General features: G+C 37.6%; 1 protein-coding gene across 10 annotated transcripts in view; it reads right to left on the bottom strand.

Annotated features, from left to right (window-relative positions):
* The window catches only part of PTPN13 (protein tyrosine phosphatase non-receptor type 13), a 213,244-nt gene that overhangs the window by 5,785 nt on the left and 184,974 nt on the right, over positions 1–22,485 (bottom strand). For 6 of the 10 annotated variants that reach the window (XM_032332798.1, XM_032332799.1, XM_032332804.1 and 3 more), the window contains 9 exons: positions 21,276–21,337; positions 18,548–18,692; positions 17,343–17,480; positions 17,156–17,244; positions 12,235–12,290; positions 8,885–8,991; positions 6,871–7,019; positions 4,881–4,971; positions 1,766–2,103 (listed from right to left, as the gene is read on the bottom strand). In XM_032332798.1, coding sequence (XP_032188689.1) covers positions 1,766–2,103; positions 4,881–4,971; positions 6,871–7,019; positions 8,885–8,991; positions 12,235–12,290; positions 17,156–17,244; positions 17,343–17,480; positions 18,548–18,692; positions 21,276–21,337 — 1,175 coding nt within the window. The remainder of the gene's footprint in view (positions 1–1,765; positions 2,104–4,880; positions 4,972–6,870; positions 7,020–8,884; positions 8,992–12,234; positions 12,291–17,155; positions 17,245–17,342; positions 17,481–18,547; positions 18,693–21,275; positions 21,338–22,485) is intronic. The other 4 variants (XM_032332800.1, XM_032332802.1, XM_032332803.1 and 1 more) reach the window with 1 other exon arrangement.

Genomic DNA, 22,485 nt, shown 5'->3' with positions numbered 1-22,485 from the left:
TGAAATTGTACAATACAAGAAATAGATAAATACTGTATCATTCACACATATGTTTTAGTTCTTCATAATATACGGTCCTTTCAAACTTTGGCTTGCCCATTGGATCAAATCAAAGGACAGATGCAAGAGACAAGAAGACTCGGTTCCACGACACAGGGAGGGTCTTTATCAAGGAGATTGCTAAATCCACATTTTAAACACTGGTAACAATTTCTTTTGAAACCCTAAAAGCAGATTACATTGATATGAATAACAACCTTTCTAAATGACTCCACCTCAAAGGTACTCTAGATAAAAGCCACCGTCAGTGCAACGGCTTACAAGCCCTTGACCCAGCTCCTTCTCAGACCTGACCTGTTCCTGGTAGTTGCTTTGCTCCACCACAGGGACCTCTCTGTGGTTCTTTGAAAACACGAGGTACAGTTCAAGTCGGGGCCTTTGCACTTGCTGTTTCTGACTGAAATCCCTACCTGCCCCCTCATCCCTTGGCTCAATCAACTCCTTTAGAGTTTTTTCCACAGCATCATCAATACTAGTGTTTCCTCATTAAAAAGTGAACTCCATGAGGTCAGGGATTTCTTTTTGTCTGTATGGCTAACTGCTGAATCCCTAGATTCCATAACAGGGCCCAGGCTGTACAAACCTTCTATTAATTAAACAAATCATTTAAGGAATGACTACATTAGTATAAGTAATAGGTAGGCTGGTGTGAATAAGAAGGTATAATCTTTAATTATTTATAAAATCACATAAAAAAACCATGAAGGAAATCATTAGGCTATGTTTACATGTGACCAATAGAATCAAGTCCAAGTCCAAAAGGAAACCCATTAGGGTTGAGCATCAAACAACATGGGTTTGAATTGTACAGGTCTATTTACGTGCGGTTTTTTTTTTTTTTCATAGTACAGTACTGTAAATATTTTCTCTTCCTTATGATTTCCTTGACATTTTTTTTCTCTAGCTTAGTTTGTTGTAAGACTCAGTCTGTAATACATATAGTATATAAAATATGTGTTAAAGGACTATTTATATTACCAGTAAGACTTTAGGTCAACAGTAGGCTGTTAGTAGTTAAGTTTATGGAGAGTCCAAAGTTATATGTGGATTTTGGACTCCATGGGAGTCAGTACCCCTAACTCCCGTTTCGTTCAAGGGTCAGCCATACTTATACTTAAGCTAGTACTACTGGGAGGAGGATGAAATTGAGGGAGTGCGGAGGTGAGGAAAAGTAGCGGTTTTACTTAAGGTATAACCACTTACCTAATTCAAGCTAAATTGATTCAATGGTAAAGTGGCCATAGAAGGAATTACCCAAATGACAAACATTTATGTTACAATTGTCCATGCATTACCAAATATGTTGTGCTTATGGGGGAATATTTGCTACTCAGATTTTTAATTGATTGTTTTATTCATTCTTCTTAGAGGTTTCACCTTAAAGAACAAAACCAAAAACACATTTCTAGCACATAGCTTCTGAGCCATTCTGTTCTATCACTAAGCAAAGGATGATGGATGGTCACCTTAAAGGCGTGTATTCTCATTTCATCCTAATACAGTATGCATTGGAGGAAACTGGCAGTAAGAAGGTCACATTTAAGTGTCTGTTAGATAAAAAATAATGGGTGACATTAGTTCCACTGAAATGAGAAGCCCCAAGTTGCTGGCTTTCATTTAGAAATACACTGATGTGGAAAGTGTCCAGGCCTGCATTCCAACTAGGAGATAAGCCTTAGGAGACGGAAAGATTTAACTCACTTACCTGAATCTCTTCTAGGGCCATTGCTCGTACTACAAAGCCCTTCAGCTGCTGCATTCTCACAAGAGCCAGCCGAAGCCTGTCATTGACCATTGTTGTTTGGCCTAGGATGTTAGGCCAGTAGCGCTGGCATTTTATTTTTTCCCCTTCTACTTCTTGGGTCATCATGGCTATCACTGTGGATTTTTGTTCCCAAATCATCTGCCAGAAATCTCCAACAGTTGTAGGGAGAGGTCCTTGGCAGGCAATGTAAACGAACTCTTCTTTTCCCACGGGTATCTTAATGAAGCTGGCGTTGATATAGCCGCCTTCATCTCCAAGAGGAACTCTTGTGGCATCATCTGTGAATTTCCCACCACAAAACAGAGCCATCTATATCATGCATTTTTAAACAAGAACCTCATAAACAGCATGAGTCAAAAATTACGAGAAATTCCTCAGAACCATAAATGAAATCATACTTTTTAATGAGGCATATTTTCAAATTACAATCGAATCATTTTATATTTACTGATTTTGCTCTTGTTACAAGTATATCTAAGATGTCAACTCAGTGAGTTTCTGACAATTTGATATTATTTATACAGATTTGGTTAATTAAAATTAATAAATCAATTAATACATTTAGAACTTCTTAATAAGTTCCTAGAGAAACAAATGTACTTTGCTACTTCTTATCCATCCTTATTTTTTTTAAAAGTTTTTTTAAGGATTTATTTGACAGAAATCTCAAGTAGACAAAGAGGCAGGCGGGGGCAGGGGGGAAGCAGGCTCCCTGCTGAGCAGAGAGCCCCATCGGGGCTCAATCCCAGGACCCTGAGATCATGACTTGAGCTGAAGACAGAGGTTTATCCCACTGAGCCACCCAGGCACACCTTATCCATCCTTATTTTTAATGACGATAATGATGAATTTAATGAACGACAATGCCAGAAGATTATTTCATAAAATAAAAATTAGTATTATAATCAAATGATCAAAGTACATCTTACAAATATAATTGGCATAATTACCTCTTGCTAATTTAATTAAATTATATACTTTTAAATCAGTAGCCAAAACATTAACCCAATAAGTAAAAAGGTAACTCACTTTATTCTCCAGGCATACAGGCCCCTGTCTTTGTCTGGTTGTAATTTCGTAGTTAAAATATAAATTTTCAAACCAGTGAAAACTATATGTAAGCCACCTTGTCCAAGAGAATTAATCAGTATGTACTATATGTACATCAAAAGTCATTTCTATTTAAAATATTTATAAATTTAACTGGTAATTTCTATGATTATCAAATTATGACTTCAGTAGTGTTTCAAAATCAATTGCCCTTCAATTACTTGACTTCTACCTCTTAGTCCATGGAAAAAAATCCACTCAGTAGTTTTGGATTTATGGCTTAGCTCATTTGACTTTGAGAGGCTAGTCTGGCCATTGTGGGCGGGGTGGTGGTGAAATAATTCCTACCTACTTTATGCTGAACCATTATTGATTTCATTTTAAAATGCTAAGATTCAGTTCTCACAGGAAGTTTTCCAAAATAAATTTTGTGTCTTGCAACTTGGTTGAAAAAATTCAATTGTATTGTTATTTATTACATGATTTGCCACTATTCTATTTTAGATTTTTGAATTTATGACTTCCTGGTAAAGATAGGATTGTTGTATCATACACAGTGGAACCCAGTGTGCTGATATATATAAATATGGCTGATGATTACTGTAAGAAGTTGCTTAAAAAAAAAAAGTTGCTAGACATTAATATTTTGGCTATATCTCTATATATTTAAAAAAATCACTTGTTGATTGGTGAAATCAGTAAAATGTGGTAAAAAAAAATTCGCTTTTTCCTCCTAGTATCTGAACAATTCAAACTCTAATGTAACTTGGTAGTACCATTGTTGGTACCATTGCAGCCACATGCATGTATAATGTATCATAGAAATTTCTCTGAAGTTAGAATGAGTGGAATAAATAGATGTTGGTGTGATACATGGACTAAGAAACTGCTCAAGCTGAAGTGAATTCATGAATGACAACTTTTAAAAAAAATTTTAAATTTATTTTTTTTAAAGAAGGCTCCACACCCAATGTAGGGCTTGAACTTAGGACCCTGAGATCAAGAGTCATGTAGTCTAGCAACCAAGCCAACTAGGTGCCCCTTCCTGTAGAAGCTGATTCATATTTAAAAAAAAAAAATGTTTTGTTTATTTATTTGTGAGAGAGACAGAAAGAGAGCACAAGCAGGGGGAGCAGCAGGCAGAGGGAGAAGCAGACTCCCCACTGAGCCAGGAGCCTGATGTGAAACTCGATCCCAGGACCCCAGGATCATGACCTGAGCAGAAAGCAGATGCTTAACTGACTGAGCCACCCAGGTGCCCCAATTCATATTTAAAAAAAAAAAAAAAGAAAAAGATTTTATTTATTTATTTGACAGAGAGAGAGAGAGAGAGATCACAAGTAGGCAGAGAGGCAGGCAGAGAAAGAGGGGGAAGCAGGCTCCCTGCTTCCTGAGATCACGACCTGAGCCTCAGTTAAAAGCAGAGGCTTAACCTACTGAGCCACCCAGATGCCCCCCAATTCACAGTTTTAAGAAGACGTTAAAATTACTGATTGGGGGTGCCTGGGTGTCTTAGTCAGTTAAGAATTGGATTCTTGATTTTGGTTCAGGTCATGATCTCAGAGTCATGAGGTAGAGCTCAGGCTCTGTCTGCACTTAGCAGGGAGTCTGCTTGAGATTCTCTCCCTCTCCCTCTCCTTCGGTCCCTTCCCTATCCTCACACATGTGCATGCTCTTTCTCTCTCAAATAAATAAATAAATATTTAAAAATAATAAAACTACTGATTTGGCATCACTGATTAATTTCTAATACTATGCTGCAAAATCCATGAAAGTCTGAATAAGTAGTTTAGATTCTTCTGATTGATTTTTCAGAATATATAGTTTAAGAAGGTACTTACATTGTATATCTAAATGTATTTGTTACTGATATAAATACCTAATATGTGTTCGTGTGTGTGTGTGTGCACACTTGTGTTAGAGATAGGGTAAACTGGCACAAAAGTTTTAAATCAGTTCAAATTATATTAGACACATATTTGATTTGAAGCCAAATTAAACTTACAGGGAAGTATATTTTTATATCGATTCTTTTTTCTGTTTTCCTTAGTTTGTCCAATCAGACACTGATCCAAAGGTTTTAATTCCTGGAGATTCTGCAAGAAAAAATGGAAATAAAGCTACATTTGTTGAGATAAGCAGTAATTCAGTAACAATTGCAAAAGCTTTAAATATGCAGGGTGTAAAATTGGCTACTGATCAGGGCAGACTTTGAATGTTAAGAAATAGGTATGTTCTGTTAAGATAAGCGAGTCTAAAATCCCAAAACTAATCTGATATACCAGTTGTTGAAATATATTGTTGTAAATATCTTTAACATGTAGTCAACTAAATTTGTGAGGCTGCAATTTGTACCTTAATTTTATTTTATTTTTATTTTTTTAAAGATTTTATTTATTTATTTGACAGACAGAGATCAAAAGTAGGCAGAGAGGCAGGCAGAGAGAGAGAGAGAGAGGGAAGCAGGCTCCCTGCTGAGCAGAGAGCCCGATGCGGGGCTCGATCCCAGGACCCTGAGATCATGACCCCAGCCGAAGGCAGCGGCTTAACCCACTGAGCCACCCAGGAGCCCCTGTACCTTAATTTTAAATTAAAGTTTACAGAGATCTATAATTATATTTTAGGAAAAAAAATATAAAAGCAACTTTGGCTTAAAGTAATGGGCTGGAGCAGAATTTCTTGACAATATTGTCTATGGGATCATAGAATATCCCATGTGGTAGAGTTGTGGTTAGATAGTCCTAGGTTTTTATTTTTATTTTTTATTTTTTTTAATTTAAAAGAAAAAGATTTTATTTACTTATTTGATAGAGAGAGATCACAAGTAGGCAGAGAGGCAGGCAGAGAGAGGGAAGCAGGCTCCCCACTGAGCAGAGAGCCTGATGCGGGGCTCGATCCCAGGACTCTGGGATCATGACCTAAGTTGAAGGCAAGAGGCTTTAACCCACTGAGCCACCCAGGCGCCCCGATAGTCCTAGGTTTTTAAAGCCAACTTTCACTTTTCATTCACTCATTAATCCACCCATTTATCTCTTCATCCATCCATCCACGCAAATATATATTGAAAATGCCTACTAGATGCAGGACACTGTAATAAGTGCTAGGAATACAGTGGTGAGAAAGGAGATAGGATTCTGGTTCTCCTTGAGCTTACAGACTATTGGGAGAAAGAATCAGTAAAGAAGTAAACAAATGCTGTGATAAATGCTTTGAAGAAATTAACAAGTCGTAGGTTAGAAAAAAAATAAAGATCTACTTTATAGAGTGTTGTGATGGCAGGTCTTTGGAATGGTGACATTTAAACTTAAGCCTTAAAGAAAAAATTGCTGTAAAATGGAGAGGAAGTATTGTGAACTTGTTTCCAAATATATTAATGAGATATACATTATTTTGAATATTAAATACAAAGCATCTATCACATTCCAGAAGCTCTCAAAAGAAGTTAGCTCCTTTCACTTTAGTGGTTATGAAAAGCTCAGGAAGTGGGTAAAGTAAGCATATGGTTTGAGGGAGATGAACAAGGTAAACCTCAAAACCACAGTCGTGCTACATTCCTCTGTGGCTGGTGGTAAATATGGACATTGCAAGCAAGACCACATGAGGAAGGGCTCTGAACCACTGCACTGAACATATTTCTGGAGCTATATTAAACTAGAAACTATTACTAATAAACCAAATCAACAGTATTCTAATTATAAAGTTTAGTAAATAGTTGGAATTGACCCTTGACACCTGACTTAAAGAAATGTCTATCTCTACTCTGAGGCAGGGAAGTTAATCTTTGGAGAGATTTATTAAGCTCCAAAGTGGTTAAAGAGATCTCTTTAAAACAATACAACTAGGATCCTAATTGTGAGAATTAATTTTCTGCTGGATAGAACAAGATGGTGCTCTAAGTTGGAAGTAAATTTGCAAAGTAATGGACATTTAAAAAATTTCTCCTAATTTTGCATAAAACTTTGTTTGGGAAAGAAACATTGGCAGAAGCCACTTACCTCCAGCTCCTTAGAAGGAATTCCTTGATCTAATAAACCTCTCAATGTTCGAATGACTGATTTCAACTTGGTACCAGTGTATTTACCAGAGGGGAGCACTTTGATGATGGGGAGTGCAGCAAGCTCCTCATTTGTCAGAAAGGGATGATCTAAGAAGACAATAGTTGATTTAAAAAAAATTTATTTATTTATTTATTTATATATAGAGAAAGCACAAGGATGGGGGGTTGGGGCAGTGGGAGAGGGAGAAGCAGACTCCCAGCTGAGCAGGGAGTCCAACGTGGGGCTTTATCCCAGGACCCTGAGATCATGACCCGAACTGAAGACAGATACTTAACTGACAGAGTCATCCCGATGCACCGACAGCAGTTGTTTAAAAACAAAAAACAAAAAACCCCTCAAAGTGACTTAGCTAATAAGGGAACTTATTTGAGCCTATTCTCACCTCATCTGCTTTTACGAAAGCAAGAGTCTTCAGAATTAATAAGGCAGGAGAACAGGCAGGCAGATACCTACAATTAACACAATAAAATCTTGGCCATATAGCAAGGCCCTAGTACCCAACTTTTAAGGAAACACCTCACTGACTGCTCAGAAATTCTTAAGGCTCTTGGCTCTCATGTACTTAGAGTTTCAAAATATATCTAGTCCAGGTATTGCTTTGCACTTAAATTAGCTTCCAAGCACATTGGGGAAAAGATGAAGGGAGATGCTTCAGAAATTCCTTATAATGCGACATGCACTAGAAACACGGATGCCTTCTCTCTCTACCCTGGTTTGGTACTCAGTGCCTATATCCTGGGCATTTGAAAGCTTTCTCAATACAAATTAAAACTGGGGGGGTCTCCAGGAGCTTATCAAATGAGTGATATCAATGTCTTGGGAGAAGTGTGTATCTAATTTAGGACCTGCTCTACGGAAACTGCTTATACAAGAAGGCAACTATTATCCTGGAAAAAAGCAGGAGAGAGTTCTTGCTATAGTCTTGTAGCTACAAGTATAGCTTTCTGATGATGCAGCTACTAGGTAGGCAACAATAACACTGGCTCTGTGGGGTACACAGAGTTGTACAAGATACTTCAAGAAGCTGAACATCCAGTGGGGTGAAGGCTAGCTGTAAATACAGAGTACACTTACAAAAAATAACTCTAAACTTTTACAGAACAGAGTATAAAGGCAACAGGAGCCCAAAAGCTGGAGATGAGCATGGGCTACAGGATTTGACAAGAGCACCAACACTGATAGCAACAGTTTACCTAAATCGAAAAAGTGTTACTTCAACTTTAATTTCCTTTAACAACTAAGACTTCAGATTACAAACCATGTCTTTCATTGCATTAGTATAACATTGCCTTTATAAAAAAAGAGAAATGATACACTAGATAGAGCCTCATTTCTCTACTGCCTCAGTTATAAAATAAAAGAGGCAGTACTAGGACAGAGCAAATGACTCTTAGTTTTAAAAAATGAGGTTGAGATGCAAGGGTATTAATTTCCTCTTTTTGAGTATTCTCAAAATACTTTATTTATTTTTTATAATTATTATTATAAATAAAATGTTTCTCGACTATCGTCCAGAATGGCAAAATTGTGTGACTTTGTGTTTCTAATTATTTACATGTTTATTTGTGTGTTTTACTTTAAGCCACTGAGAGTTTTAGCCCACACCTGTGCAAATATCTAGTTATAAAACTGAATGTTGATGTTTGTCTATGTGATTTTACCTTATGTATGGAACCAAATAATGTACACATACAGTGAAATAACACATCCATATATTCTGAAAACTAATTTTTGAACGCTTTTTTGGATCTATTTTTTTTTTTTAACTCTTTAAAAATTTTTTTATGAACATATAATGTATTATTAGCCCCAGGGGTACAGGTCTGTGAATCGCCAAGTTTACACACTTCCCAGCACTCACCGAAGCACATACCCTCCCCAATGTCCATAACCCCACCCCCCTCTCCCAGTCTATTATTTTTGATGAGAAAATTGCTCAGAAAATTCTTGCCTTTATCGGAATCTTCATGGTTTGTTGTTTCTATTGGCAATTCATCACTTCCCCATGTTATCTCGTCATCGTCATCAGGCTTCCTTTCTTGTGACTTTTGAATCAAGCTATGACAACAAAACACAGTGGTAATATTTTATTCAGTTTTGTCCCTGAAATAAATTTAAATATTATGTCCTTGATTCCCTTGTTTCCGCTACAATTTCATGATATTTAAAAATAAATCATCTGATTAAAAAAACCCAAGTCCACAATTCCTAAAATTCATTGGTCAGTGGAAATTAAACTCAAGTACAGAATTGTTTAATATAGTCTAAAATTAATCCTCAAACAAAACCTGTCTTGAACCTTAGATTGAAGGAGGTAGAGAGTGGTTGGTTTCCGTCCTTCAGCGTGGATAACCCATTACAATTGTGTGAGAATAGCTCATCTTTTTTTTTTTTTCTTTTTAAGTAGGCTCAATGCCCAGCGTGGACCCCAACATGGGGCTTGAACTCACTACCCTGAGATCAAGACCTGAGCTGAAATCAAGAGTTGGACACTTAACTGACTGAGCCACCCAGGTAACCCTCTCTTGTCTTTTTAATAGCTCCCTACTATTGTATTGCATGGCGGTATCTTAATTTATTTATAGAGGTCCCTATGGATGGACATCCATCTTTTGCTACAGTGGGGGGCTAGAAGGACACTTCTGTATCAGGGTAATCACTTAATGTAATAAAGCACAGTACACGTTCTTATTATTTAGGGGTACACAGTAGATGCCATCTCCCCAGTAAGGAGGATGGGTAGGCAAGAGAATCTAGGCAAATGAAACGTTTAGTGATGAGGTGAAAAAGGATAATGTAAAAGGCTGAACACATCTTTCCATTTTCTAATATTCAGGAGGAGCAAGGCAGTACATCTGTCTGATGGCAGTAGGACATACCACTAAAGCAAGACATGTACAATTCTCCCCAGACGTCAATAACAGGGTGGCAATTATGCTGCTTTGATGGCGGATGTTTTCCTCTACTCCAGCTAATTGTGGGTTACAATTAACATTTAATTTGCAAGCTCTGCATCCATGAGGTTGCTTTTGTCACCAGTAAGTACATTTTATCTGTAAGGATATAGTTTGGAGATCCTTCCATCAGCCATTACCTTCTTTCTTATTCTTTTGATTAGCTGCTTTAGTATTTCATGGGTGCTTGTGTGAGTACATCTTAATTTATTTTGGGTACATTAACTTTTTTTTTGAAGTATAAATGATTTTGCCATGAAATTTTTTTTTTTTAAAGATTTTATTTATTTACTTGAGAGAGAGACAGTGAGAGAGAGCATGAGCGAGGAGAAGGTCAGAGGGAGAAGCAGACTCCCCATGGAGCTGGGAGTCCGATGCAGGACTCGATCCCGGGACTCCAGGATCATGACCTGAGCCGAAGGCAGTCGTCCAACCAACTGAGCCACCCAGGCGTCCCTGCCATGAAATTTTTGTAGAAATGTCTTTGCACACATGTCATAGTAGGAGCAATTCTTGAGAAGTCAAATTACTAGACTGAAGGTTAGGTTACTAGAGTTCTTTCAATCTATGACATCTATCCCTGCAAGATACACTGTTGTTTACATTAAGAAACAATATTGATGATTGTACATGATTTCAGAGATCGTAAAATTAAAAAGTATCTAAGAACTAGTAACCTGCAGATAAAATTTATGTTAATAGTGTTTCCAACTGCCACCCAAATAAATTACATATACTTATCTAGGCTTCCTCTTTCCTCCCCTTCCCCTGCTTAACAGAGTATAGCCTGTCTGTATTTTTACAATTATTGGCCGCTGGCCCAGATATTTGTTTAATCTTTTAAATGTATGTATATATGTATGTCTGTATGTATTTGTGATTTTATTTATGACAGAGAGAGAAAGAGAGAGAGAGAGAGAACACAGCAGCAGGAATGTGAGGAAGAAGCAGGCCTCCTGCTGAGCAGAGAGCCAATGCAGGGCTCCATCCCAGGACCCTGAGATCTTGACCTGAGCCAAAGGCAGACGCTGAGCCATCCAGGCACCCCTAATCTTTCAAATTTAAACTGTATGCATTTCTACATTAATAATATGTACCCCCCCTTGTTTAATTTTATTTAGTAAAAAATAAAGTACTGTCAATTTGCTTTTCTAGGAAAATGTAAGTAGCTCCCTTTGTTAGGTTATTATCGGATATGGAGCAAAACTCATTTATGTATAATCACTTTGTTGGCCAACTCATTTGTATAACTTTTTTTCTTTTTTTAAAGATTTTATTTATTTATTTGACAGAGAGAGATCTCAAGTAGGCATAGAGGCAGGCAGAGAGAGAGGGGTGGGGGGGAAGCAGGTTCCCTGCTGAGCAGAGAGCCTGATGCAGGGCTTGATCCCAGGACCTTGAGCTCAAGATCTGAGCCGAAGGCAGAGGCTTAACCCACCCCTTGTGTAACTTTTTTAAAACACTAAACAATGTACTGGTACAAATCCTCTTTTATATTAGAAACTGTTGTCAAGAAGAGACAAAATATTGGGATTTTAAAATGTTTCTTATCTTATTTGGCTTTATTTAAATCCTTTTAGAAGATAATCACTATCATCATTGTTGGCACATTCCCTTTTAGACCTTTCTTTCAGTTTTCCCATGGTCAAGGATAAACTTATTTTTTGGAGGAATGTTTTACTAAACACACTATCACATGTCATTAGAACCTCCTTGTAGCTGTATTTTAAGAATGATCCTAATATTCAAGCATAGGTCCATAATTTAGTCAAATATTCTCCTTTTATTGAAAAAGAATAAATTAATTTCAAAAGCAACATCTAAATGAAAATCTTCACGGCACTTTTCTTCCTTCCTTCCTCCCTTCCTTCCTTCCTCCCTCCCTCCCTCCCTCCCTCCCTCCCTTTCTTTCTTTCTTTCTTTCATAGACACCGATCACAAGTAGGCAGAGAGGCAGGGAAGCAGACTCCCTGCTGAGCAGAAAGCCCTGATGCGATGCGATGTGGGGCTTGATCCCAGGACCCTGGGATCATGACCTGAGCTGAAGGCAGAGGCTTAACCCACTGAGCCACCAAGATGCCCCCTTCATGGCACTTCTAAAAAGGAATAAAGGGGCGCCTGCGTGGCTCAGTGGGTTAAAGCCTCTGCCTTCAGCTCAGGTCATGATCCCAAGGTCCTGGGATGGAGCCCCACATTGGGCTCTCTGCTCAGCAGGGAGCCTGCTTCCTCCTCTTTCTGCCTGCCTCTCTGCCTACTTGTAATCTCTGTCTGTCAAATAAATAAATAAAATCTTAAAAAAAAATAAAAAGGAATGGAATCGTTATACTTTAAAAGATTATTTTCTTACCTTTCACTTTTTACCTTTTCTTCACCATATTCTTCACAGCCGTTCATTTTGACAGACTAAAATAAAGAGAAATAAAAGTCCCTTCAGCCCATTATTAAAAAAAAATCAATCTCAGAATGTTCAATTTTTCCCTGTTAATTATTTCCTATATTTACTGTTATGTCCATCCTCCTGTAACAAAGACACGCATGATATTCAGTTAAAGTCAAACTGTGGCTAAGGCATCTTCAGTGACCCAAGAGTTTTTGCTGGCTCCACCTGTTCACCTTCACACTCATCTTGGCTTTTCATTTATTATGTAAGGGTATTAACAGCATAGAGGTAAGAAAGCAAGATGAAAAGCTAAAGTATGATTACTTAGATATGCATATTTGGTATATACTTTTACATGACTTCATTTTTTTTTTTAAAGAATTTATTTATTTGAGAGAGAAATGAGTATTGGGGACAGGAAGAGGGAGAGAGAAAAGAAAGAGAGAGAGAGAGAGAGAGACTCAGACTTCCTGCTGAGCAGGGAGCCCAATGCGGGGCTTGATCTCAGGACTCTGAGATCATGACTTGGACTGAAGGCAGACACTTAACCAGCTGAGCCACCCAGGCGCCCTACACTACTTCAGTGTTAAAATCTGAAAATGGGCTCTTCAGAAACGTCTTAGTAATTTTCAATGTATTAAATTATTTTTCCCTTTTATTATTAAAGTGAGGAGTCTCTCCATGGAGAACATTGATCAGCTTGTATTGTAATGGAGTATGATGTCTTAGAGACCCAAATACCGCAGGAGCAGTTTGTTACAACTAGAAGAATATGCTAAATTTCATTATTACATGGTTAATAAATCTTACATTTCAATCTTTAAAAAATTTTTTTTTTAAAGATTCCATTTATTTATTTGACAGAGACAGACAAAGCGGGAGAGGGAACACAAGCAGGGGGAGTGGGAGAGGGAGAAGCAGACTTCCTGCGAAGCAGGGAGCCTGACCTGGGGCTTGACCCAGGACTCTGGGATCAGGACCTGAGCTGAAGTCAGACGCCTAACAACTAAGCCACCCAGGGGACCCCATTTCAATCTTTAGTAGGACAAATTACCTTAACAATTATTTTAACAAATGCCTATATGGTCGCTATTATTCCCTTGTTCTTTAAAATACCCTGTGAGGGGTGCCTGGGTGGCTCAGTGGGTAGAGCCTCTGCCTTTAGCTCAAGTCATGATCTCAGGGTCCCGGGTTCGAGCCCCGCATTGGGCTCTCTGCCTACTTGTGATCTCTCTCTCTCTGTCAAATAAATAAATAACATCTTTAAAAAGAAAGAAATAAAACATTCTGAATCCGATATAAACAATCATCAGGACATGTTTTTATTATAGTTTTAAAAAAATTATACTTACTTATTTACATGCGTACAACTTCCAAGTTGACTACTAGACCATACAAGCAAATTTAGGATGGAAACCCTGACATACCTTCTTACCTTGTTAGCCCAGCTTAATCAGAGTCAAACAAGTTCAGTAATAGCTAAATGAATAGTTTTGAAAGTTTACTTGATAATTTACACTATGTATAAGACTGGCATTCATTCCTTCATTCATAAATAAGACTCAGACATGGTACTTAAGTATTTCATTAAAAAGTAGTCAAGTATAGAGTGACAAATTACAGTTTAGTGAAAATAACTGTGGATTATACTACACTCTTCATAATACAATGATTAGTAGCTTAAATTTTGGTCCATAGGGTTAAAACCCTAAAACTTTCGGGATTGTACATATAATCTTTTTATTCCACCACTGGGTATTTACTTAAGAAAATAAAAACATGAATTTGAAAAGAAGTACCCCTATGTTTATGGCAAGTTTTTTTTTTTTTTAGTAATCTTTACACCCAAAATGGGGCTTGAACTCACAATCCCGAGATCAAGAGTCGCATGCTCTACCATCTGAGCCAGTCAGTGCCCCTACTGCAGCATTATTTACAATAGCCAAGATATGGAAGCAACCCAAGTATCCACCAATAGAGGAATAAAAAAGATGAGATTTTGGCATTTGTGACCACATGGATAGACCAACAGAGTATCATGTTAAGTGAAATAAGACAAGGACAAATACCATATAATTTCACTGAGATGTGGAATCTAAACAATAAATGAACAAACAAATAACAGAAAGAGACTCATAAATACAGAGAAAAAACTGGTGGTTGCCCGAGTAGACAGGGGTGGGAGTATGGGCAAAACAGGTAAAGGAGATTAAGAGCTACAAACTTTTAGTTATAAAATAAGTAAGTCATGAAGATGAAAAGTACAGCACTGGAAATGGAGTCAGTAATACTGTAATAACTTTGTATGGTTACAGGTGATAAATTATACTTAATGGGGTAAGCACTGAATAATGTATACAATTGTTAAATCACTATGTTGTATAACAACTAAAATGAATATAACATTGTATTTCAACTATATTTCAATAATAAAAGCTAAAACAAACAAACAAACAACCACAAAGCTTCCAGCATTGTAGAATACACTGTTAAGAACTGATGCAGTTGGGGCGCCTGGGTGGCTCAGTGGGTTAAAGCCTCTGCCTTTGGCTCAGGTCATGATCCCAGAGTCCTGGGATCGAGCCCTGCTATGGGCTCTCTGTTCAGGTAGCCCGCTTCCCTCTCTCTCTCTGCCTGCCTCTCTGCCTACTTGTGATCTCTGTCTGTCAAATAAATAAACAAAATCTAAAAAAGAAAAAAAAAAAAAAAGAACTGATGCAGTTGAGGCACCTGGCTGGCTCAGTGGGTTAAAGCTTCTGCCTTCGGCTCAGGTCATGATCTCGGTCTTGGGATGGAGCACCCCCCATCAGGCCCTCTGCTCAGCAGGGAGCCTGCTTCTCTCTCTCTCTGTCTGCCTCTCTGCCTACTTGTGATCTCTCTGTCAAATAAATAAATAAATCTTTTAAAAAAAAAACTGATACAGTAAATAATCTGCAATTTTTTTACAGTGATCCCGAAGAGATGCACTTATGAAAAACTGAATATTTTCAGAAGTTGTAAGAAACTTAAAATTAGGGTGGCTCAGTGGGTTAAAGCCTTTGCCTTTGGCTCGGGTCATGATCTCAGAGTCCTGGGATTGAGCCCCTCATCAGACTCTCTGCTCAGCATGGAGATTGCTCCCCCCACCACCTCTCTCTGCCTGCCTCTCTGCCTGCTTGTGATCTCTCTCTCTCTGTCAAATAAATAAATAAAATCTTAAAAAAAAAAAAAAAAAAGAAAAGAAACCTAAAATTACTCCAATACAGGCACTATTCTAGAAATATAAGATGAAACAGAAAACTCTTCCAGAATATTGGCTTAGTCTTCCTTGCAGCTATGGAGGTTAGTCATATTTGTCTTTTTTGAATTTGTCTGCTTATGAATATAAATTCCACAGTGATTTTAACACATTTAGAGTTTGGTACAAATGAAACTTCATGTTTTTATCTCAGGACTTTGTTTTTTCCTTTCTTGAATTTGTTTTTTTACTTTCTTTGTTTTGCTTACTCTTAGTTAAAATCTCTTCTGAAGCAGAAGTTTCATATATTCAAGTGTCAATTTATTAATTTTAAGGATGGACTGACCCAAAATGTTTGGTCTTAAACATCTTGAATTCTCAAGGTGCAAATTTGTGGGATCTAATCATACTTTGGTGGTAGAGCAACTATATGATATGAATGTTAATTAAGTAATTAATTAACTAAAGCTTTATTTATTTGAGAGAGAGCATGAGTTCTCTCATGGTAGGGAGGAACAAAGGGAAAGGGAGAAGCAGACTCCTCACTGGGCAGGGAGCTCAAAATGCAGGGCCTTAATCTTAGGACCCTGAATTCATGACCCGAGCTGAAGGCAGACCTTAAATTGCATGAGCCACCCTTATGCCCCTGAACCTTAATTTTTAGATTTGTACTGGATAGTTTTACATCCTGATTTCTTCCAAGTGAAATTTAATATAATTTTATCTCAGTACTATGTTTCCTCCTTTCTTGAATTTGTTTTTTTAATTTCTTACTTTTTTTTTTACTTTTTTACACTCTGCTTCTCATTAAAAAAAAAGTTGAAAGATTTTTATGGGACAGTATTTAATTTATGGGTAAATCTAGGGAGAATTTAAGCTTTAGGTAAAATGAATAGAAATATTTAATATTTCTTTTGCTTCTTTGCAGAGCTTTAAAGTCTTTGTAATATAGGTCTTACACATTTTGGTTTGAATTTATGCTTATAGTTTTTTTTTGTTTTGTTTTGTTTTTAACTATTGTGAATGAAATTTTACTTAATCACATATTTTATAACTGGTTAAAGCAAAGACTTTGTTATGGTCTGAATTGTGATTCCCCCAGAATTGAGAGGTTGAAGCCTTACTCCCAATGTGACAATGTTTGGAGATAGGGTCTTTATGGCGGTAATTAAGGCTGAATGAGGTCATAAGGATGGGGCACCAATCCAACAGGACTAGTGCCCTTGTAAGAAAAGGAAGAAATACCAGGAGTGCACAAACACAGAGGCCATGTGAGGACATAATGAAAAGCTGGCCATCTGCAAGCCAAAGAGAGAGGTCTCATCAGAAACCAACCCTGCTGGCACACTGATCTTGGACTTCCAGTCTCCAAAATTGTGAGAAATGAATTTCTGTACGTTAAGCCACCCAGTCGGTGGTATTTTGCGATGGCAGTCCAAGCATACGACCACAGGCTGCAAACTCAAATGTCTACGGGAACAAGACAGATAAATATAAACCTGTGAATGCCAGGGTCAGGGCAGGGGGTGAGCAGTGCTGGGAAATCGGAAATGGTGGAGGCGGGGGAGGCAGAAGGAAGGCCTCAGCAGAGAAAGCAAGCTTTCAATAGGGAGATACATAATTCTAACAAGATACAGCATCCTAGAGTATTTATCTAGGTATTATCCTTACCTCCGTAAAATCTTCAGGTAACGGTGAACCGTCACAGTCTGTGTCTTCTGCTCTCTCTTCAGATAACTTCCCATTGGTTTTCAACGAACCTGGGAGAGAAATAAATGGGCCAAAAAGAATTAAAATGCTCCCCAGAGGCCTTTTTGTGTTCCTTAGTATACCAACTTCTTCCCTCTGGTTCATTTACCTGGAATACAGGCGTCTCCTGCTGCATTATTTTGGTTTAAAAGATTTTGGGCTTCCTCATCCACAACATCCAGCAGAGACTGAATGACTTCAGCTTCTTGAGGATCATCATAGATATCATCTTCTGGTACATTAGATTCTTGGAAAACAGGAATTCATAAGAGATTTTATTATAAAAATACTGACATGAGAAATAGACACTGTGTCAAATCAAGGATAGTACGTCTTTTGGATTTTAAGCCTCGCCTTTGAAAAGCAGCCAGGACAGGAAAAGCAGTTTACACTTGTGGAATCTAGTCATTTCTAGTCCCAGCATGACTCTGGCTGCCATGACGAAAGACCACACAAATACAACTTAAAAAGAATAAATCAAAATCTATGTCTGTGAAGCAATAACCTAATGCTTATTTTCCTAAATTAATCCCAAATTATTAATTTATGAAAGAAACTCAACTAAAGAAGTTATGTTACAAAGATTAAGGATATACAAGAGCGCCTGGATGGGTCAGATGGTTAAGGATCCAACTCTTGGTTGTTGGCTCAGGTCAAGATTTCGGGGTCATGAGATGGAGCCACAACGTCCCATACTGTGTTGGGGGTAGAGCCTGCTTAAGATTCTCTCACTCCCTCTCTCTCTGCCCACCCCCTCCCACTGCCATGTGTGCTCTTGCGCACATGCTCTCTCTTAAAAAAAAAAGAAATAAAATTTACAAAGATTAAGGATATAAGAGAGCAGCCCAAACATACTCAAGAAACATTTTCTAAATTATTAGGTGAATTGCTGTTTCAAAGAATATAAGTAACACTATCAAACAAAAACAGCAGTCTTTTCTAACATTTAAAAATATTTTTAAGGGGTGCCTGGGTGGCTCAGTGGTTTAGGCCTCTGCCTTCGGCTCAGGTCATGATCTCAGGGTCCTGGGATAGAGCCCCACATCGGGCTCTCTGCTCAGCGGGGAGCCTGCTTTCCCCTCTCTCTCTGTCTGCCTTCTGCCTACTTGTGATCTCTGTCTATCAAATAAATAAATAAATAAAAATCTTGAAAAAAAATTTTTTTAATATTATAGATGAGAATGAGTACAGGACCTTTGTATAGTAATGCCACTAACAATAATTTTACATTGTTCTTTTATTTCTTTGAACAACAGTCCTTCCTTTTTACACTACAGAAGCATGTATTCCCAATAGCTAATATTTCTTTATTACCTGAATTATTAGGGCATTTAGAGTAACTGAATGATTGATGTGGAAAACTACCTTTGGAGAGAATCAAGTTTGTGGATCCCTTCATTTGGTAAGTAGAGCATTTTCCTTCAGGGTACAAAACTTCAGTTATTTCTTCCCCATTAACCTAAGGTATGAAACCAGAGCAAATCATTAGTTTATATTTTACTAATTTCCAGGATTAGGGAGGGACTGTAGATTACCACCATGTCCTTCTCTCCCTCTTTCTTAGTATAAAATCCATTTTTTATCTACCCATCATAGGTCAGTGTTTCTAGGAAACATTGGTACAATGGAATGTACAAAGAGGATGGGACTATCCATCACCGAAAATCTCTGGAAACAGATTACACATTACATGAAATCATTATTTTTATGCCAAGAATTCTCACAATGTTTACTATTCCAAATTTTGAGTTGCCAAAGAAAACTTTATTACGTAGTATTTCCTAAATCTGTTTGACTGCAGAAATCTTTTTTTTAAGACATATTTTATGGGACTTATCTTTCATATAACTTTTTAGGAAAGTTTTATAGGATCACTAAACTTAGAAGTTGAGAGAAAGGGAAAAAAATTGTCTTTTAGGGGCGCCTGGGTGGCTCAGTGGGTTAGGCCTCTGCCTTTGGCTTGGGTCATGATCTCAGGGTCCTGGGGTCAAGCCCTGCATCGGGCTCTTTGCTCGGTGGGGAGCCTGCTTCCCCCCAACTCTCTGCCTGCTTCTCTGTCCACTTGTGATCTCTCTTTCTGTCAAATAAATAAATAAAATCTTAACAAAAATCGTCTTTTAAGTATTAGTGAAGCTGTGACTTGGACAGACTCTAGGTTAGCATTCTGGTCAACTGCTGGGTGTAAAGACTTTCAAATCTAGTCTAAATCTCATCTCAATTTAAGAAAAGTAACAATGGGTGCATAACTATATTTATTGAATAGAACATAACTTTCTAATTCCATGGTAAATTGCGAACACTTCATGGTACATGGCCTATTGAAAGAAAACTGATTTGAGCAAAAATGCATCATTAATGACTAGAATAAATTAAAATAAATATACATAAATAAAAGATGGTTTGCTCTGAAAATCTTGCTCTTTTCATCAAGACAAAAGTAGATATGGTAGATGCAACAGGATTGTTTTTTTATAACTACTGTTTATATAATGTCAAATTTTACTGGATTGTGAAACTTTAATCATTATGAGAAATTCATAGTACAGATATTAGGACAGAACATTGTTTGAACAACTTCCTGGAATATTTGAACGCCAACAAAAAATGTTTGCAACCATGAATAACAAAGGTCCTAGTTTTTAAGGGTTTTATATAATTTAAACAGAAATTCTCCCCATCCCTTTCAAGAACATGCTGATAATTAAAAAGAAAATGAACATCATACAGCATGACTAACACTAGAAATGCACGAAAATTCAGGTGGTCCAGTTGTGTGTAATTGCAGACCTTTCGAACAACAGAGAATAGTGCGTGTTGCTCTATCTCAATTATTTTTGTGTCCCAATCATTTCTGCCTAATAATTCTTCTACTACAATATCTTTTCAGGATTTGCTAGACCAGTGAGCTGAAAGACATAGAATTTTTTTTTTTAAATTTTTAGTTTTTTATAAACATATATTTTTATCCCCAGGGGTACAGGTCTGTGAATCGCCAGGTTTACACACTTCACAGCACTCACCAAAGCACATACCCTCCCCAATGTCCATAACCCCACCCCCCTTCTCCCAACCCCCCTCCCCCCAGCAACCCTCAGTTTGTTTTGTGAGATTAAGAGTCACTTATGGTTTGTCTCCCTCCCAATCCCATCTTGTTTCATTGATTCTTCTCAAAGACATAGAATTTTGACCTTCTATACTATACTAAATCCAGCTCTTACCCAGAAGTCTTGGTGAGATGATAGGATTTTCAGATTCCTAGGGGACCAATGCCTCAGCTCTGGATCTTACAGGGAAAGACTTTCAGATAGTGGGGTTCAGAACAGACTGTATGGGATGTGTGTGGGATTAAACAATTCCACAAAATGAAGACCCAGCTGGGATCATTTTAGAATGTACATTACATGCCAGAAGAAAATCTTAAAAAGAAATGCTAACCAAACAAATGGGCATATGTAAGGCCTTAAAGAAAAAGCTCGAAGTGGAATTTAGTTACGTATTAAAGCAGTTTTGTTAAACCACCTCCAGATTTTTCTGCACTAATCTTAAATAATTAAGTTCTTACATTGATTATGCAGTAAAGCATTTCCCATGTCTTTTAAAAAGCAAATAAGCCTATATCTTCTGTCAGTGCCATCTGTACTAGCAGTATAGAACTGTCATTTGAGAGTCACTGCTGGTCAACATTAACCCAAAGGATCAGTTCTGCTCTTAATTATGTTCTTCTCTCCTGGGGAGTAAGACACAACCAAAAGAATTGTGCACATTAATAAAAAAAAAATCCCAGCGCTAAAGCTATCCGTACAAGTAATTAGCTTATACAAGACCTAAACATGTGCCAAATATTGGAGGGTTACTTGTGTGGGGGCTTTTCACTGTGTGCTTTCTTTAGCAAGGCCATGAACTCACTAAAATAGATTCCAACTTTCACAACATGTATCTAAAAAAGACAAATATTCAAATGTGAAATCAGTTTGGTTCGAGACAAACAAGTTTGTTACATAGCTAAGGAAGTATGACACAGAGAAGGCAGCCTTTTCCTTACCTTGGAGAATGAATTACTAGGAGTGAGGACAGGTTTGCAGCAAGACTCCACAGGGTGATGACCTGGAAGGGACAACGCAGAAAGTCAGGGAAGAGCCAGCTGGAACCACAAGCGGGACATCAAAGAAGTGAAAGAAAACCCACATTTCTGTGCATATTCTTATTTTTTTTAAAAAAGATTTTATTTATTTATTTGACACAGAGAGAGGTCACAGTAGGCAGAGAGGCAGGCAGAGAGAGAGGAGGGAGCAGGCTCCCCGCCGAGCAGAGAGCCCGATGCGGGACTCGATCCCAGGACCCTGAGATCATGACCTGAGCCGAAGGCAGAGGCTTAACCCACTGAGCCACCCAGGTACCCTTCTGTGCATATTCTTATTTTTATTAGTGTATCAGAAGAGGTCATAATACAAAGTGATTTAAAACCAACTACAAGGTATCAAAAATTACAAAAGGGTTTATCCCAAGGAAAAAGCTAATTTCTTGAAAGAAAATACTATAGTTTGCACGATGCTCAGTTTGGGCTGAATAGTTTTACTTTGAGACACTGAATATAAATTATCCCGACTGAATGGGAGACATAACACATTGTTATGTGACATATGCTCACTTTACTACTTAAGGGAAGGTAGCAAGCCATGTATATCATTTCATAAAGGCAATCAATTTAATACAGTAACGTAAGTTATAGATACAACTAACTAGAACTTTTAACGTATGTCTAAGCCAAATGTTAATTTTAACTCTTAGCCATTAGCACGAAGATTCAATACATACACTAAAATGAAATGATTTTTCTTACAGTTAAAAAGTCATATTTAAAAATCATTTGCTTCATTAAATTATATTTTTAAGAGATTTTCTGAAAGATATAGTAGAGTTTGGAAAAGTTAAAAAGGAAAAAAAATAGAAAAGAAAAAAATACAAATAACTTTATTCAAGGACGTCTATTTGAGAATGACCTGAAAGTAATTCTACCTAGAGGGGCATGTGGGTGGCTCAGTGGGTTAAGTGGCAGACTGGTGATTTTGGCTCAGCTCATGATCTCATGGGTGGTGAGGTCAAGCTCAGTGTGGGGCTCTGCGCTCAGTGGGGACTCAGCTTGAGAATCTCTCCCTCTGTCCCTGCCCCGACTTGTGTGTGCACTCAGTCAAATGAATAAATGAATCTTAAAAAAAAAAAAAAAAAAAAAAGGAAAGAAAAAATTCACCTAG

This window comes from Mustela erminea, chromosome 2, assembly GCF_009829155.1.
Source record: "Mustela erminea isolate mMusErm1 chromosome 2, mMusErm1.Pri, whole genome shotgun sequence".
NCBI lineage: Eukaryota > Metazoa > Chordata > Mammalia > Carnivora > Mustelidae > Mustela > Mustela erminea.
The sequence above is the reverse complement of the archived record's forward strand: the minus strand, read 5'-3'. Positions and strand labels throughout refer to the sequence as shown.